The sequence below is a fragment of the Pelmatolapia mariae genome, linkage group LG10_11, assembly GCF_036321145.2.
Source record: "Pelmatolapia mariae isolate MD_Pm_ZW linkage group LG10_11, Pm_UMD_F_2, whole genome shotgun sequence".
Classification (NCBI taxonomy): domain Eukaryota; kingdom Metazoa; phylum Chordata; class Actinopteri; order Cichliformes; family Cichlidae; genus Pelmatolapia; species Pelmatolapia mariae.
This window is the reverse complement of record NC_086236.1, coordinates 44,426,529-44,443,964: the sequence shown is the minus strand read 5'-3', so window position 1 is coordinate 44,443,964 and position 17,436 is coordinate 44,426,529. Positions and strand designations below refer to the sequence as shown.

The following is a 17,436-nucleotide window of genomic DNA, read 5'->3' as shown; positions in this document are numbered from 1 at the left end:
GCTGACATTTGGCTGTCCTGTGCTAAACTTCTCCATCATGTCCTGTGTACCTATCAGCCCCATTTTCAAAAATGTGCTGACAGGCTGCACATACGCAGCAGAAACTCTCCCTTGTCTTAAACTTGGCCGAGGTACAGGACAAACTCTGAGTCCTCTATATCTCTCAAGAGTGTAATCCCTTCAAAGGAGCTTTGATAAGAAGTAAATTACATAATCCTTCCTGACAGACAGAAAATCCAAGTCATAATGGGATCCTTCCTCCAAAATTTCAAAGTTAAGCTCCGCTTCTCTTTGGCATAGAGTTACGCGTGCATGTGCGTATTGTGCATGAGTCTGTACAGTAAAAAAAAAAAAAAAAAAAATCCTACCTGGGGTACTTTTGTAGAAAAACAGATAGCTGTCAAAGTCTCCTTTGGGCTCCTTCCATGAAACCAGGAGTTTACTTGAGCTCAGCACTTTGAAACGCAGCTTCCTCGGAGCTGGAACTGAAAAACAATTTTACAGTTAAATTGGCTCCAAAGAAGTTTGGGAATTATTAAAAAGAAAACAAACAAAAAAATATGTTAAATTAATCAAAAATGTCCTAAATATCAGTCAACATAAATAGAAAAAAATATGTGAGCAGTTAAATGCAGAATGGCCAACAAAAAGCTGCAAATTGATGTGACTTTGACAGGAAATAAATGAATGAATGGTTGGATGGAAGGACACAGAGAGGGCTGAAAGTCCTACATCCACGGGAGCCACATAAGGCAGAGGATAAAGGAGGAAAAAAATAGAGGAAAGTCTTCTTATGATCAACTTATGTTAAAGACCACTCCAGAGACAAGAAAAAGGAAACAGCGCAAAAAAAAATATTTTGCAAATATGTGTAGATGCATATGTGTCACTTATCTAATCTATAGTGTATAAATAAAGGAGAAGTGATTGGTGTACAGTGGCATTTTCATCTTATCCCTTGCAGCCCTCTGTCAATGAAAACAGATGCGCTGTGGCCTGTTAAAAATGGTGACAGCAGCCTTTCTCTGCAGGAGTCTGAGTTTGTGCAGACTGTGGTTTCTAACAAACAAAGAGAGCACATTTTGTCAAATAAAAGTGTGGCAGAAAAGCAGAGGACTGTTTCGAATCTCCAGACAGAGCAATGTAATGTAGGAATTAGTAGGAATCCAACTAATTCACTTTAGTTGAAAATGGATGTCATTTTTATGCCTTTATGCCTCGTTTCACCCTTTTGGTATATTATTGTTTGCTAGTGTTAATACAAAAGATGTAAGCCCAGCACACGCATTTTTGTCACGCTTCCTTGAGAAGTGGATCCATTTTTCAGTCAATAAATTGTCTCTTTTAAGAAAGGCAGTTTGTTGGGAAAAGGAAACAACTGAAACTTTAACAATGACAAATATATGAACAAAAAGGTGCTGAATGAAAACAGTATGAAATCATAAAGTTCCACCCATGAAAGTGAAATTGCACTTGGCCGGTGTCCCGTTATAGGTAATCTTTAGATCACTCTGTGGAAGTTCTGATCTGCACTTGTGCAGTTCATTCTGGAGTCAAGAAGCTGAATTTCACTTTGGAGAAGTGAGTAATGCTGCAGGGGGCCAGATCTACAATTTAGCAGAACTATGCATCGACAGTTTGACCCCAGGAAGGACAAATTTGTAATGCACATCACAGGGAATGTCAAAAACATGACTATCATCCTCTTAGTCATACCCCAAACCTAATGCACGGCTTTTGGGCTTTGGAAACTCCTCGTCTAAAAACAGTTGTTTGGCAGAACCCCAGCTCCCATCCTCACTGAAAATTGGGCCTATTTAAAACATAAGTATTGTGTGAAGAGCAAACATATATCCAGGGGCATACATGGAAGACGAACTTAAACAGCAACACGTTGGAGCGGTCCAGAGGTGCAAAAGGGGGCATCCTTAAGGGGGCATCCTATTTGCCTGAAATTTAGGCAAATAGCAAGGTCTTTGCTTTTTCACATCTAGTAATTAATAGGATCATGTGAATTTTTCATATGAGCAAGTTTTGAATCAAGAAACTGTTGAGAAAGCCTGAAAGTTTTTACCACTGGAAGAAAAAGAGTTTTACATAAAATGTTACATGCCAAAGTATCCCTTCAAGCAGTAATAAAGTTTGAATGGCTTCATATTTTAACTGCACACCCAAATAATCTTTCAGTCTACAGGGACTGTAGCCTATAATAAGTCACAATAGTGAGTGTGAACATGTGAAGAGCTTGCATTAGGCATGAAGGAGAAAGTCAAAAGCAGGGGATAATGCACTGACAAATCTGAGACATGCTGTTCAGGATTTCCACTCAGAGGTGAGGACAGGCTTCCAACCTTCTCAATGGAAAATCCCATTAACGCCTTAACAAAAAAGGCACTGTATCATATAAATTGATGTTATAATAAAGGTGACAACATTAGACCCGCGGTGCTCAGCTTGTATTAATGGCCTCATGTTGAAATATCTTGACGTTCTGTGTAATCTTCAGTCGCGCACCATGAAATTTCTATACACCCGTGCATCTTCTTGAAGTAAACACTTTCCTCTTAAAGTCCAACTCATCAAAGCCCTCCCTTCCAAACAACTTTAAAATGTTAGTCATGGCATTACCTCACAAATGTAAAATCAAGCCTCGACTTTTAGAGAAGCCAAAAAAGAAACAGAAGCCAGTCTCAAACAAGGACGACTTCTCGAACTTGTCATCGGGAGATCTTCTGATGCATCGCGATCGTTCTGCAACACATCACAGTCTCACCTTTTTTTTTGCTGCTTTTCTTAAATCTCACCACCTATCCTCAGAATGCATGGGATGGAAGTGTATAATTACACAACACAATGAGAATCTATGAATAATTTAAGCGAGTGATAGAGCTGAGTAGGTTATGACTTTGGTATCATTTAGTGCGCCTGATAGTAGGTGAAATGAGTTGGCAGACAGGGATACTAATAATGTGGTGACAATTGCGTTGAATGTCTGGAGTTTTGCTTGGCATGTCAATGAAAACGCATACACACAGTGAATAATAAGAAATAAGACAATGTAAAATCTAAATGATCCAACTGTAACCCTTCAGAATGATTGTCAAGATCATTAAGTAGGAGGCAATACCAGAGACAGCAACCATGATTAATGAATATGGACACAAATGCTGTGGATGCTGACAGGATACAGAATTCTCTGATATAAATTACCCTTCAAAAAACCGACACGCCTGTTCTTGTTTATCCCCGTACAGCCGTAAATATCATCCAAGAGCTCCACATTCTGCACTGCCTCTCTAAATCTAAGATGTTTTCGTGGAACACATTACACATCCACGCTCTGTATCTCACAATAAAATACTCTGCGGAAATACTAGACCTGCCTTGGACTTGCACAGTGCATACCCATCTATAACACAATGGTGTATTACGCAGCCCAGAGTAATTTATCTGAAAGAGTTACACCACTGGAATTAGCGAGCCCCCAACAGCTACTCGCAGGAGCTTTTTGGCAGGTAGTAAATGCTCCTCCAAACCTTTGGCAAAAGCTTCACGACTTCTGCATAGCAACAAAATTTTGCTTCAGTAAATAGTCTGAATCACTGAGGCCTCAATGAAAAAACCCCCAGTGTGAAAATGATACAAGCGCTTTGAAAAAACAATATTTAACATGTTCTCTCCTTGTGCCGCTGAACCTTAATTCACAGGTTCCAATTTCAAGGTTGAACTTGAGTAATCTCCCGACTCGGTGGGGAGCCTGGACTAGAAAAATCTTTTAACTGGAGGCCCAGTATGAACTGGCATTATCTGGGTTCCAGCGATATAAGCACAGCTTGATGCCTCAGTTTCAGAAGAGATGACTCTTCCCAGGATTAGGAGCGCTGAAAGCTAGCAGGGATTCCTGGTAGATGAGTAAATGCTTGCTGTCCAATCCTCTGCTTCACTTCATCTTCTCACTCAGCTCTTGTCTCCGTTTCAAACTTCCTCTGCTTTTTTCTTCCCATCTTCTGATTTGGCTCACTGTCCACTCTGTGTTGGCTTAATTTCATCCAGCTTCTCTCCTGTGCTCTCTCTTCCCTTCTTTCTTCCGTGCTCAACAATCTCTCTATCCGACTTCCATTCATCTCTCTTTTCTTTATGCTCTGTTTCATCTCATGTCTTTCCTTTGTCTTCTCTGAGATTTCTGCTTTTTGTCAATCTCTATTTTCATTGCCAACCATCCCCTTTCCCACCATCTCTGTCTCCTCTTTACCCCCTCTTAGCCTCTCATTTCTTTAATTTTCTCATTATTTTTGTCCCTATCCATTTCTTTCCCTTTCTTTGTCCCCTACTTTCCACTTTCACCCTCTTCTTAAGTCGACAGTACTTTGTTACTTCCTCTCTCTTTCTTTCTTTTCCTTTTATCTTCATTCCTAGACTCTCTTTAATTTTAGTCTTCCTTCTTTTAAGTTGCTGCTTTCCTTTTTACAGAAAACCTACGGGCTCCACTTTGAGTGTTCAGACCTTCACTAATACTCAGGATTTTTGTACAACAACTGCTGGCTTGCGATGTCACCACAAGATAGCTGCTGTGCTGTACATGAGAGAGATCAGGGGGTGTGTAGGAGTGTGTGTGTGTATGCATCTAGTGTCTATTCAGCACCACAGCATGCATCCTTCAATGTGGTCGGCGTCTCGTTTTGCACGTAAACTACTCTGTTCACCGACGTAACACTTAACCCAAATCCACTCTGGCTCCTTTTTTAAAAAAATGTTCTCTGCTGCTTTTCTCTTTCATCACACCTTCTCTTCTTATCCTCCAGTTTAACATCCTTATACCTCTCCTCTTCACTTATATTCTGCTCTTTTATCAAGTTATTTAAGTATGTTCACTTGTTTCCCCCTCCTTTCTGAGCGGTTTAGCGACTCACACCCCTTTTTTCTCTCTTTGCTTACCTGTGTAAGTGATGCCTTTTTACTTCATGCCTCATCTCTCTACTGCATTGCGTGTGTGTGTGTGTATATGAGAGAGAGACAGAGTGTAAAATCTCTCTTTAAGTCGGCTGAATATTAAGAGTCTGTTGAAAAATCTGTCCCCATGTGCAGTCTGGTGAAAGAAGCCATAATATTCCACATACTTGCCAACCATCTGTGAAAAAAATATCACCATGAAATACTCAGTTGGGTAAATTCTGCAGCAGATGACTGACATTAAACAGGAAGGAAATATTAAATTCTGGAGTCTATTACACTGACGCCAACATGTTCAAAACCCAGAGAAGTGTTAAGTGCAACGCAACATAAAATAAAATGTATTTTGCAGGAATAATTTGGTCTAATTCACCCAAGATACTATTACTAATATTATATTTGTCACGTTAAACAAAGGAAATTAGGGAACCGTATATCTGCCTAACATCAGTAACAGTCAATATTATGATTACATAGAGTAATGTGTCACATCTGTTGCAAAGATAATGTAATGAGTAGCTGATAAACTTTAACCTCCTAAGATCTGAGCTCTTGTTTCTCCTTAGACCTGACAAACATTAAAGTAAGCATCATCTTCAACAGATTTTTCTTTGTCCTCCTCTGGGGGGATAACTGGTTTCTTTTACAGCATGACACAACAAAGTCAGAATTGTTTAACAAACTGCAAAATGCTTTATTGAGTGGAATGAAGTGTAAGGTGCAGAAAAGCCAAAATGTAATGTAATGTTCACACGAGGACCTCAGGTCCTGAGGAGATTAAGGCAGGGGCAGCTTGTAATAAAAAATGCTTTGTCACATGAGGACAGATGGGCCAATAAATAACAATAAATGAATAAAGATGCAAGCAAAAACATTTTCATATCACTATCGGCTAAACCACGCTGGTCAAGGATTTTTTTTTTTTTTTTTTGGTGTTTCTTGCTCTAGAGATCAAATGTGCTTTATGATTGACTGTGATGTGCTGAGGCCAGATATAAAAGAGCTTGTCGCTGTTACAAAGGTGCACGTGCTTTAGATGTAATGTTATTACATTAAAATGACCACTCAAAGCACTTTAGACTGTGAGCTAGATATATTCATATATACGTGTGTGTATACAAATACATATATACATATATATACACATACATATACAAACACACACACACATATATGTGTATATATATATATATATATATATATATATATATATAGTGGTCCCAGTGATAATCGGAGCACTAGGTGCGGTGACTCCCAAACTAGGCGAGTGGCTCCATCAGATCCCAGGAACAACATCGGAGATCTCTGTACAGAAGAGTGCAGTCCTAGGAACAGCTAAGATACTGCGCAGGACCCTCAAGCTCCCAGGCCTCTGGTAGAGGACCCGAGCTCGAAGAATAGACCACCCGCAGGGGCGAGAGGGGATTTTTTTTTCTCTCACAACAAGTAACTCAGAAATTTGCATTGCTATGTAAAAGTTTGAGATAGCTAACTTTTGACTTACTTCTGCCCGATGCAATAAATAAATACAATTTAGTGGCAGAAACAAATTTCCACTTAATTCTATTTGCTTCAACATTTCACATTCATGGTTAATTTAGAGTCACCAAACAAACATGTGAGTGCTAACCACACACACACACACACACACACACACACACACACACACACACACACACACACACTAAATTTCTTTAATTTCTTTTGTATGTACATGGAGTAGTATAATATGTGGAAAAATCAGTTTCATAATGTATCCTGAATATAATGGTATGTGGATATGCTGGTTTCAACACTTTCAACAGCCTGGTTGTGGATGTCTCCACAACCAGGCTTATTTAATTATTTACCAATGTAGGGCACCAACAGAGGAAATGCAAGAGGTTATACGGATTTCACCGTGAAATGCAGATCCCTATGCTGTCAGCAGCTTACTGTCAAAGAAAATTAAAAATATTTCTTGTTGAATATTTTAAAAATATGTTGCTTGGCTGCAATTTAAATCCAAGCTCAGAATAAGGGTCAAAAAGCCAAAAAAAGACAAGATACAAGATTTGACATTTGATAATTGCATTCATATGAGCCCAGTTTCAGCAATGTTGGTGAAAAGAGTGGCGGTCCGAAAATTAGCACCTGCCCTTGAAATCTGATGATTATTCTAATCATGTCTGGTTTTAATTAAGAACTAGAACTTGTGTCAACCAGCAACAAGGAGAGGTGAGATGTGAATATGGAAGCATTTTTTTTGCAATCTATAAGTCAAAATTTCAGGTTATTATCTCAAAATCTCAACATTTGGGATTATCTAAAAATTTAGAGTTAGGTACCAACTGGAAGGTTGGCGGTTTGATCCCCAGCTCCTGCTGTTGAAGTATCCTTGCAAAGGAAACTGAACCCGGAGTTGCCTGCAATGCATCCAGTGGTGTGTGTGTGAGTGTCAACTAAAAGTGCTTTGTGTGTGACTGGGTGAACCCGCATTGTAGATGAAAGTGGTCTGAGTGTTCAAAACTGAACAGAAGGGTGCTGTGTAAGAACCAGTCCATTTAACTTCTGAGAAAACAACTTTCAGGTTTGAGTTAAGTCAAAATTTTGAGGTAAAAACCTGGAATTGTTATTTTTGAATGGTATTTTTTATCATCATTATTATTATTCAGTGGTGTAAACAAGCTTCCAAGGTTAAAAACCATAAACAGGTGTAAATGCATGAGACAGAAAGAGGCAAAGACAAGGAAAGAACGAATGCACCAGGACAGAAACCCCATGAATATATAACAAAAATCCAGGACCGTGGTGTCATTTCACACAGTCCCTAAATAAAACACGACTCTAGAGTTCAGCAGTAACTTTGACTTGAATAAAAAAAAAACAAGCTTTGCACAGAAGATGTTCTTTTTTTTTTGGTAAATGAAGTTGAAATTATTATAATTACTCAAACTACTGCAATTATCTGCTACAGTCCACAATAACTTGTGAAGGCAGTGGTTTTTAAACGCTACAACAAAAAAAGCTTACGCCCCACATAAATTTGATCAGCCATTAAAAATAAAAAAGTGAAATAACAGTAAATAATTTTCCCTCAGCTGAGTTTCTCCATTGTTTTTCTGCTTGTGTCCCGCTAACGGAGCCCAGCTCACAGTATGAGCACACTGCAGTGTATTTTATTAGAACTGTAAAATATAGCGTTTGTATTCACAAGATTTTGATTTGTGTGAAGAAATAGAGGCGATTCAATGAAACTAAGTTGTTTGCTTGGTTTTTATCAAACTAGTGGTGTTTTTTAAACATTATAACAACGATATATTATTTCTGTCAAAGCAGGACCTCATTTACAGACCGCAGTATGTGAGTATCTTATCTTATGTAAGTAATTTAGCAGATGCAGGAAGTCACCTGAATATGTAGTGTATACACACAGACCACCAAAAGAAGAAAAATCCTCATTAACTCAAATTAAGATTCATTTAGAATTTATTTATGTACAATCACGGAATATGCTCTACGTGCTCTGTCGGTAACGAGGGGGTAAAATTAGAAAAACTCCAGCGAGTCACATCTCCTACAATCCAATGCTCCATTTAGTCTAAAGTGGCTGATGATTTTGACAAGCTGGATTACCATCAGCAGCAGCCGCAGCAGAGTGACAGGGTGACAGTGGCCTTGGTTCAGATAATTTAACAGTTTTTTAAATTCAAAACAGGTTGTTCCATCTCATCCTCATTTTTTGTTTATGAATAAATGATTTCTCATCACTGGCTTCTCTCCCTGTTCATTATAACTGAAATTATTGGCCCGCACTTTCACTCATACTAATTCACCAGGCTGCCCTCTAACACACACACATGCAGAAAACCCCTACACACATTTAGCAACTTTACAATGACTGGCTCACCCATCCACGACTGAATATAATGAATAAATGCTCGACTGGCAATTATTCCTATTTGTTCTAAAATTAAGGTCAGAGTTCAGATTTAATCATGGCAGACATCCATCATCAGCACCATCTTTCCTCCATCTATTCTGCTTTTGCTGTACTGGAAGCATCTTCCCAGTGTCAGGTCATGGCTGGCATCGTCTTAGTTGGAGCAGAAAATAGAATTTACATTTCCCTTTTTGTCACGTCTCAAGGTCAAAGAGAAAAAAGAAGGCCAGAAAAACAAAACAATAACAACAACCGTAATCTGCTTTGTTGCACACTTCTGCCTTTCTTCATTAGAAACAGTATCAGATGCTTTTTGCAAGTCCGACGGATGAGCATAAATCTACTATGTGCAGCAGAGACTGCATGTTGTGTCCTAAAAACATACATTAACCACTAGGAAACAGCATGCCATCAAGAGGACATCTTTCAGCTCAACACCGGATGACAATGTCTGTGAGAGAGATTTATCTTGTCCTGAAGGATTAGTTCAGGTTAAATTTCTCTCAGATTTTCAGACTTACTTAGCATCACCAGCAGGGCCCGGTGGTCATTTAGAGAAATGAAGTAGTCACCAAAACTGTTGGACAGACTGCCACAAAACAGTGAGAACAATACTTATGGTCCTGTGAGGAGAAACTCAGATGTTTTGGATGATCTTGTGAGTTTTCCTTTAGTGCTACCACATAGTTAATATCTTTAGCTTATAATGAAACATCTTGACTATGACACAGTACTTTGTGAAACTCTTGAGCAACCTGTCCTGGGTATATGCCGCCTCTCACCCTGTGATAGCTGGGAGAGACCCCTGCCCCTCGTGACCCTGAACTGGTTAAGCAGAAGGGGATGGATGAATGGATGGATGTGTGAGATAGATGAACCAATTTTGTGTATTTAAAATTTTAAATTGTGTCTTTGGGTACTTTGTTACAAGCACTCTGTTACAAGAACACAATTTGTTTCCCATATTTTTGCAAAAGATAACACAGTTTGACAGAATAAATTAGTGTTTTAGCACCAACAAGGTGATTTAAAGAGCTGAAAACTTAGCATATTGTGGCACAGTGTGCATTTCTCCTCGAAAAACCTGAGTAATTTGGACAAGAGGAGGACAAAAGAAAAAGCAGCTGGCCTAAAAAACTATTTACAGCAGAAGAAAAGTATCTGAAAGTTCTGTCTTTTAAGAAATATCTGATAGAGATGCACCTGGCCCTTGAGTAGATCCATCTACTGTTCACTAAAGCCTCATCAAAAATGGTCTCAGTGGATGAATGGCTGTCAAGAAGCCATTCATAATGAAGGCGGACAGGAAGAACAGGATGAGGTATGCCAAATTACACAACAACTGGACTGAAAATCAGTGGCAATGGGTCTGATGGAGTGATGAATCCAAATCTGAAATTTTTTATTCAAATTATCATCAGTATGTTTGGAGGAGGTCAGGAGAGAGGTACAACACTGAGTGTCTACAGCCATCTGTGAACAATACTGTACTTAAAGAATCTACTAGAAAGTTTGCCTGAGAGAGGCTGTGTTGAGGACTAAAGGTGATCATAGCAAATGTTGACTTTCAAGCTGATTAGAATTGTACATCTCTGTTTTATATACCTTATATAGTGTATTTCCTGGCTCAAGCACAGTGCCATACTTCTCTAAATTCTCTAACTGTCCTTCTAGTGCAAACAGTAGCACAAAGTTTCTATTTGTCAAATCAACTGGTTATTTTACAAATACTTGCAAAACTAAAGACATCTCCCAGAACTTCAGCTAAAAATTAACTAAAAACACCAATATTGCTTTACAGACGTCATCAATTTAATGTTAATGTTACCAGTAAGTATAGAGTAAGCCTACATCTAGACACTTAACTCTTATTGGGTATTCACTGGATACAAATCTTACAATAAGTATATTTTTGGAGCAGACTTGCAGCAGACTAAAAAATCATGAGTACATAATTTACATCATATCAGTTTCAGCAGTAAGCTGTCATTTCATTGGTCTCAGAAAAAGTCACTTCTGATGTAACTGACACTAACTTTTTTAAAACAAAAACAAGCTATACAATCACTGATATTAGTTTTATTTTATTCAGAAAGAATAAACTAATATTAAGCAACAATGAGATTAAAGTATTATTTTCTGATAATACTGTTGAATGTTCAATAATTTTCTATAATTCTTGCAGGGAAAAAAAAACTTGGTGGACTGGTGCCCTCGTTAAAGGGACTTCCTGACAATATCCAGACAGTTGCTCTGTACATACAGACATCCTGCATGGGAAGGGCACATGCTAATCCTCAAGCTAAAATCCCCTCTGACCAGATGTTGCAGCTTACAGGGACAGACTGGGCACAAAATTAATGGCTATCACATGCTCCCTAATGAAGGGATTGAACAGGGCACAGTCCTGTAGTGTCTGGGAGGTCGTCCATGTTCTGCTGTGGTTCACTGGCATCAAATTAATTGTGTCCCACTTCTGTCTCACCTCTTATTTCTGTCCGTCTGCAGTGAAAAATATGACCTATGGAACTATCGACAGTGCAGAGAAAGATCTTTGACAAAAAGAGGCGGTGGTGGGGAATGGGTTAGGCTGACATAACAATAAACATACAGAGAAGGGTGACGGAGAAGGTGTGGGAGAAAGAGAGCATGAGAGAAAAGAGTGACAACTTATCAGCAAAATTCCTGTTTTCATTTTAAAGTAGTTGCTATTTATTAGGGATTCCCAGTGGTCAGACACAAATAGCCACGTGCTAATCAGTTCCAGTTTTAAAAGATTAGCTTTAAGCAAAAGCTATGTAACCTCTGGAACACCACCCAGTGATTGACGCATGTTTAAGGTGGAATTCTTTTAATGTAGCTGTAAAAAACAGATCGATAAATGGATTTTGACAGATGTAGCTAATGAATTTTGAACGTCACAACCTGGAAGGAATATGAGCGGCTCACCCATACACACACGCGCAAGCACGCACGCACACAAACAAAGAACATTCAACTAAATATTTCATCTTCCCTCAGGGTCATTTGAATATGATCACTATCTTGAGCGTGAAAGGTCTGACCATCTGTACAAGCTTGCTAAATACACATAAACAGAGCCAAGTTATGCACAAAATCCACGTAAACACACACACACACACACACACACACACACACACACACACACACACACACACACACACACACACACACACACACACACACTCATTCACTGCATCCACTGCATCCATAAGACTGAGTATAGAGCCTCTGGATCCATTAGTTATAATAAGCTGAAATTTACCAGTAATGCATCCTACAGCCGTAGAGGAGATATCAGATGGTAATATTTACCATCTGAATACCAATGAAGTACCACAACATGAATAACCTAATTGAAAAGGACTGGCTTTCTTATACACATGTGAAAATGTTTTCACAGGACCACACAGAGTTGTGTGAAAAACAAAGTACACCCTATGATTCAGCAGATTGTAGAACCACCGTTAGCAGCAAACTATTTTTTTTCACTCATTCTGTTAGAGATCTGCTGCTGTGCTTGAGATCATTGTCTTTTTTCATGAGCCATTTTTATGCTTAAGCTGTCGGACAGACGGCCTCACATTTGACTCTAGAATACTTTGGTATACAGCTCAGTGACTGCAGGCTGCCCAGCTCCTATGGCTGCAAAACAAACCAAAATCATCACCTCTCCACCACCGTGCTTCAGAGGTGGTATGAGGTGGTGTGCTGGTATGCTGGTATGTTAAAAGGACATTGTTACAGAAGTGTTGTGGTTTGTTCAGATGCAACTAAAACTGAAACTTTTTTGTTGTTGTTGTTCTGTTTGTTTTTTTGTTTTTTTTGCAGTTTCTTTGAGAATTGCACAGTTGGACAGATATTGGGGAGGACCAGCAGGAAGAGTCTAAGTATCATTCAAAAACACACACTGTTTCATTTTAACACAAATATGCTGATATATCCTCATAATGATAATAATAACCCATGTTCAAGTGGATGCCGTCCAGATACTTGATGTGATCAAAAATATGGCACAAATCAGACAACAATGCACATTTTGATGAAACTCAGGTTTGCTGAGGTGAAGATAATTGCAAAGCACACTGGAGTGTTGTATACGGTGCAGCACATTGTGCAGCAAATCATCCCAGCGTGAAGCGCACTATTACAACGCTTTTATTAAAGCCTCTCTGAAGCGTGGCAGCATCAGCAACGGGGTGGCAAGTGTTGCCATGCTGCCAGGGTGAGTCGGCATGATGATATGAAGGTGATATGAACTAGAGCATGATGTGATTGGACTGAGCCTGCACGTCAAACAGCGAGATGATGAAGGGGGTGATGAGGGAAGAAAGGCGGAGGATGAGAAAGCAGAGAGGGGGGGGAGGTGATGTGGATATAGTGGAGGTCAAACAGGTAAGAGTAAGGGGATTGGATGGGGTAACCTGATCGGGGGGATAAGGGAAATGAGAGAGCAAGGGGAATTGGAGAAGAGGAAAACCACTTACCTTGACCCTGTGCCTTACTGGGGTAATAGGAAACAAGGACCAGTAACACCAGTGGAGCCCACAAACACCAACTGATCTGCCCCATTGACAACATCCTCAAAACCAGCAGTCTAGACCTGTAAGGACAGAAAACAGATCAGCAAGAAAGAAAGAAACAAGAGCAGAGATTTAACTCCATGAATGTCACTCGGCCGCGGGGCGACTCAATGCTTCAGTTCACTGATCTAGAATCAGTTATTTTGTTTAATATCAACTTTTTTAACAGTTACAGAGCAGAAGCTTCACAGTCTACACTGACCACAGAGCTGCAGCTGAGCCTCTCGCCTACACAAAACGAGCCAGAGGCAAAACAGTGGAGCACTTTGTTGAAGAGAAGAGAAGAGAAGAGAAGAGAAGAGAAGAGAAGAGAAGAGAAGAGAAGAGAAGAGGTCAGACAGAGTGACAGTCAGTTTGATTGACAGTCCAGAGAGGGAACATTCCACAAAGCCATTGTTCAACCAAAAGAGCAAACACGTCTTCCGTATCTCATCTCCTCCTTTCACCCCTCACTTTTTTGTTCTCTCTCCTCCACATTGCCCCCCAACCCCTTGCCTCCTCTCCCACCTCTCTGCCACTCTTTAGTATGAGCACTGATGGACACACACAGATACCTTCTGATTTTCTCTTTTAGACCCACCTCACTACAGTCACACGTGTAGCCGCATGGATAAAAGGACATGTGAGGGAAAAAGAAAAAAGTTCTTTGATGATGATCGATCGTTCTGTGGTGTTGAATGAGCAGCAGGTCTTTCATTCAGACGTTGTCAAAAAAGCAGAAAAATTACAATGCAAATTAATAAGAATACAAGAATGGGGGATTATTTGTCCTAGTTTTTCATACTTATGGAGAGGGATGGAAAAGTGAAACTACTTCATTTGTAATAAATCTTTCACACACACGTACACACACATAGACACACACTGACAATGCAACATTTTACACACACAAAAACTTCATCGGGGCTGCTAAAGTAAGATGATTAGACTCAGAGGGAGCTTAAACGGTCCTCCCGTGGTCCTAAAAGCAAACCTTTAAATAGGGACCAAAGTTTCCCTTGTCTCCGTATTGCATCGATGATGATGGTAATCCGTCTTTTAATTAGAGGGGAAAATTTACAACCGGTTTACTGCTTTAATTGCTTAATGAAGACCAGAGAAAAGGCGTCAATTTCAATAAAATCTAGCCATTTGTTGCTTGATTTTTTTATTTAGACAAATACTAAATATAATAGGAAAGACCGAGAAAGACACGCGGATCAGTTAAGAGTAAATAATTTTAACACATCAGGAGTAAATACAAACTGATTGTTTCGTAGGTAGGTGAAATTTTCCTTAGCTTAAGAGATTTTTTTTAAACATACGCTAAATTACTTGTCTATTTTCCACCTGCTCTCATGCCTGCAAGTTTGATTTCATGACCGCAGCATGAATGCGTCCCCGGTGATCATGTTGAAGTGCTCCCGAGTGATTTAATTTAAGTTTCTCAGGCAGATTTCACTCAAACTATCAGACCTATTCAAATTAACCGATTTGGTCGAAATACTCCAGCGCCAGCAGCACACCTGAGACCGACTCAGTTGCCCGCACAATGAATGAAATCGCCTTTCATACCTCTCCAGTCATCAATTCAAGGCGTCCTTTTATCCCCCAAAGGAAATCCCGTGAATACCAAAGACCGCTCCTGCTTCTGCCTCCCAAAGGGTTCCTCTTTCTTCTCACTCTTTCTTCCCCTCTTCCTTTCTCTCACTCCTTCTCTCCGGATACAATTCGTTCAGTCCGGAGTGGGTGTTTCTCTCCTCGTTATTCAGCCATCCCTCCCTCCGGCTATTCCTCCCTGTCCCAACCCTTTCCTTCACCCGGATTCATCTCACAGAGAGAAAGAGAGAGAGAGAGAGAGAGAGAGAGAGAGAGGAGCGAACCAGTGGCGCTGCGCAAAATCCTTCGCTGCCAACCTGCAGGTTTTAAATCGGCTTCAGACCCTCAGGGTCCCTTATGTGCGCCTCCGCGTTCACGACGGGACTTGTCGTGGAGGACGTATCTGTAATCTGCGGCTTTAAAGGACCCACACGGTTATTGTGTGTGCGCGGTCTTTTTTCTTCTTCTTACTTGTAGGGGGGGAAAAAAAGTCAGTCTGAAAAAGGCTCTGTGCGCTCAGAGCAGGTGTCTGGCCATGCCCTGCTGCGCTGCCAGCTTTGATGTTGAAGGAACAATGACACAGGTTTTCACCTCAGCTCAAAACTGGAGTTTAAAAGAAAGAATCTGACAGGAACCATATGGAACATTTTAGCTTCACAGTTTCACTTTATTGCATCCATAGGCCTAAATGTTCAGCTCTGGGTTTATGAAGAAAGCTTGGAAATCATTTGAAATCTTTCATGACTGTTTTTCTGTTCCCCAGTAGAACAATCCTGTCTCCACATTTTACCCAATTCAATTAAACGTCTGCCTGAAATAAAACTAAATATTTTGAAATTCTCAAATTCAAATATGAGCTCAAGTTCTTCTGTGTCAGAAATTTGTATCTAGTAGAAAACATTTTCAAATAAATAAGTGCACAATGTTGGCTTAATCTAATTAGAAGATTCTTAATTGTTCCTAACCTAAGACAGCGTCTCTCAAACCTCTGGGTGTTGACTTCATTTCAAGTTTGTAATGTATTATTATTCAGTCAGCTAGCTATTGGGATTAGTTGTCCAAAATTGGATCCAACTTTAAAATGTCAAATCTTGTAGTTCCTCTGATAGCCACTTGAGGCCGACTACAAAAGCCACTCTCTATAGACTTCCATGTTAAAACCCCTAGTTTTATCGAATTTCAAGCAAGTTTACAAGCACGGTACAAAAATAGTTTTGGCCTCTATAAATTCAATTCAGTTCAATTTTATTTTATAGCACCAAGGTAAAGACCCTACAATCATACAAATAATCATACAGAGAAAAGTTCCAACAGTCAGATAACCCCCTTTGAGCAAGCTCTTGGTGACAATTGGAGGGAAAAACTCCCTTTTAACAAGAAGAAACCTCTGGCAGAACCAGGCTCAGGAGGGGCGGCCATCTGGTGGCCATTCTCCCCTCACTCCCAAACATTTGGGGTGAGGGGAGGAAGACAGGACAATAGACATGCTGTGGAAGAGAGCCAATGTCTGAACTCTCAACTATGAACTGTTGGTGCCATTTGAAGCATTAGTTGAGCCATTATATGACTAATATTATGGCTTACTGTAAGGTACTGACCTTCCAAGAAGTTTGTGCTTCAGTTTTGTTGAGTGCAATTCAAGTATTTTAGGCTGTTACTTGGAACTAATTACTAATTACTAATTTGGAGTGATTCTGTGAATTCCAACTGTATGGTTTATGACTGGCCTTCCAGCTTAGCGGATAGCACAGCACTACACCCTCTTGTGTCATACAGTGGACTTTAAAGCAGACCACAGTCCACGGTGTGCAGTATGGTTTTTTTATTTTTATTTATTTAGCAGATATTTTTGTCAGCAGGGAAAGAGTGTGAAGCGGGGAACTCACTGGTGAGTAACAGTTCACTGAACGGGAGCGCTTTAAAAAAAATTCTTGTTCCAGTGTGCAGGAGAGAGTTGCAGGCTGGGGTTTTCTAGAAGGTAAGGCAGTGGAAGGCGGACAGGTGAGCTTTAACTAGATTATTCCTTTCACAGAAACTAACCAGCTCGGGATAGCAGACGATTTCTGGTGAGAGAGCTCCTTCAGCCGACTGAGAGAGTCATTAAGAAGCAGAGGGGAACACAGCGTTTGTGAGGAGAATTCACAGGGAGCTTCAACAAACATCAGAGAGCCTGATTACCAAAATCGATATAACAACAATCTGGCGAGGAGAGTGGGCTCAAGCTGGTCCTTAAGTATAGGAAGGTAATGAGCTGACAGCACACAGGTGCAGAGTGGAAAGGCAGAAAGCTTCACTTGCAGGGTGGGTCTTCCCAAACTCCACCTGAGGGCAGGGGAAAGGAGAAGAGTGGATAGTTAAGAGAGAGAAAGAAAAGACGAGGGA

At 40.0% G+C, this 17,436-nt stretch overlaps 1 protein-coding gene across 2 annotated transcripts in view; it reads right to left on the bottom strand.

The window, feature by feature from the left end:
- Positions 1-15,247, bottom strand: part of col14a1a (collagen, type XIV, alpha 1a) — a 161,518-nt gene extending 146,271 nt beyond the window's left edge. For both annotated transcript variants that reach the window (XR_010095193.2, XM_063488414.2), the window contains exons 1-3: positions 15,031-15,247; positions 13,381-13,496; positions 369-485 (exon numbers count right to left, since the gene is read on the bottom strand). Coding sequence is in view for 1 of the 2 variants with exons in the window: in XM_063488414.2 (XP_063344484.1) it covers positions 369-485; positions 13,381-13,474 (211 nt within the window). In the remaining variant the exon portion in view is untranslated. The remainder of the gene's footprint in view (positions 1-368; positions 486-13,380; positions 13,497-15,030) is intronic.
- Between the last annotated feature and the right edge of the window lie 2,189 nt (positions 15,248-17,436).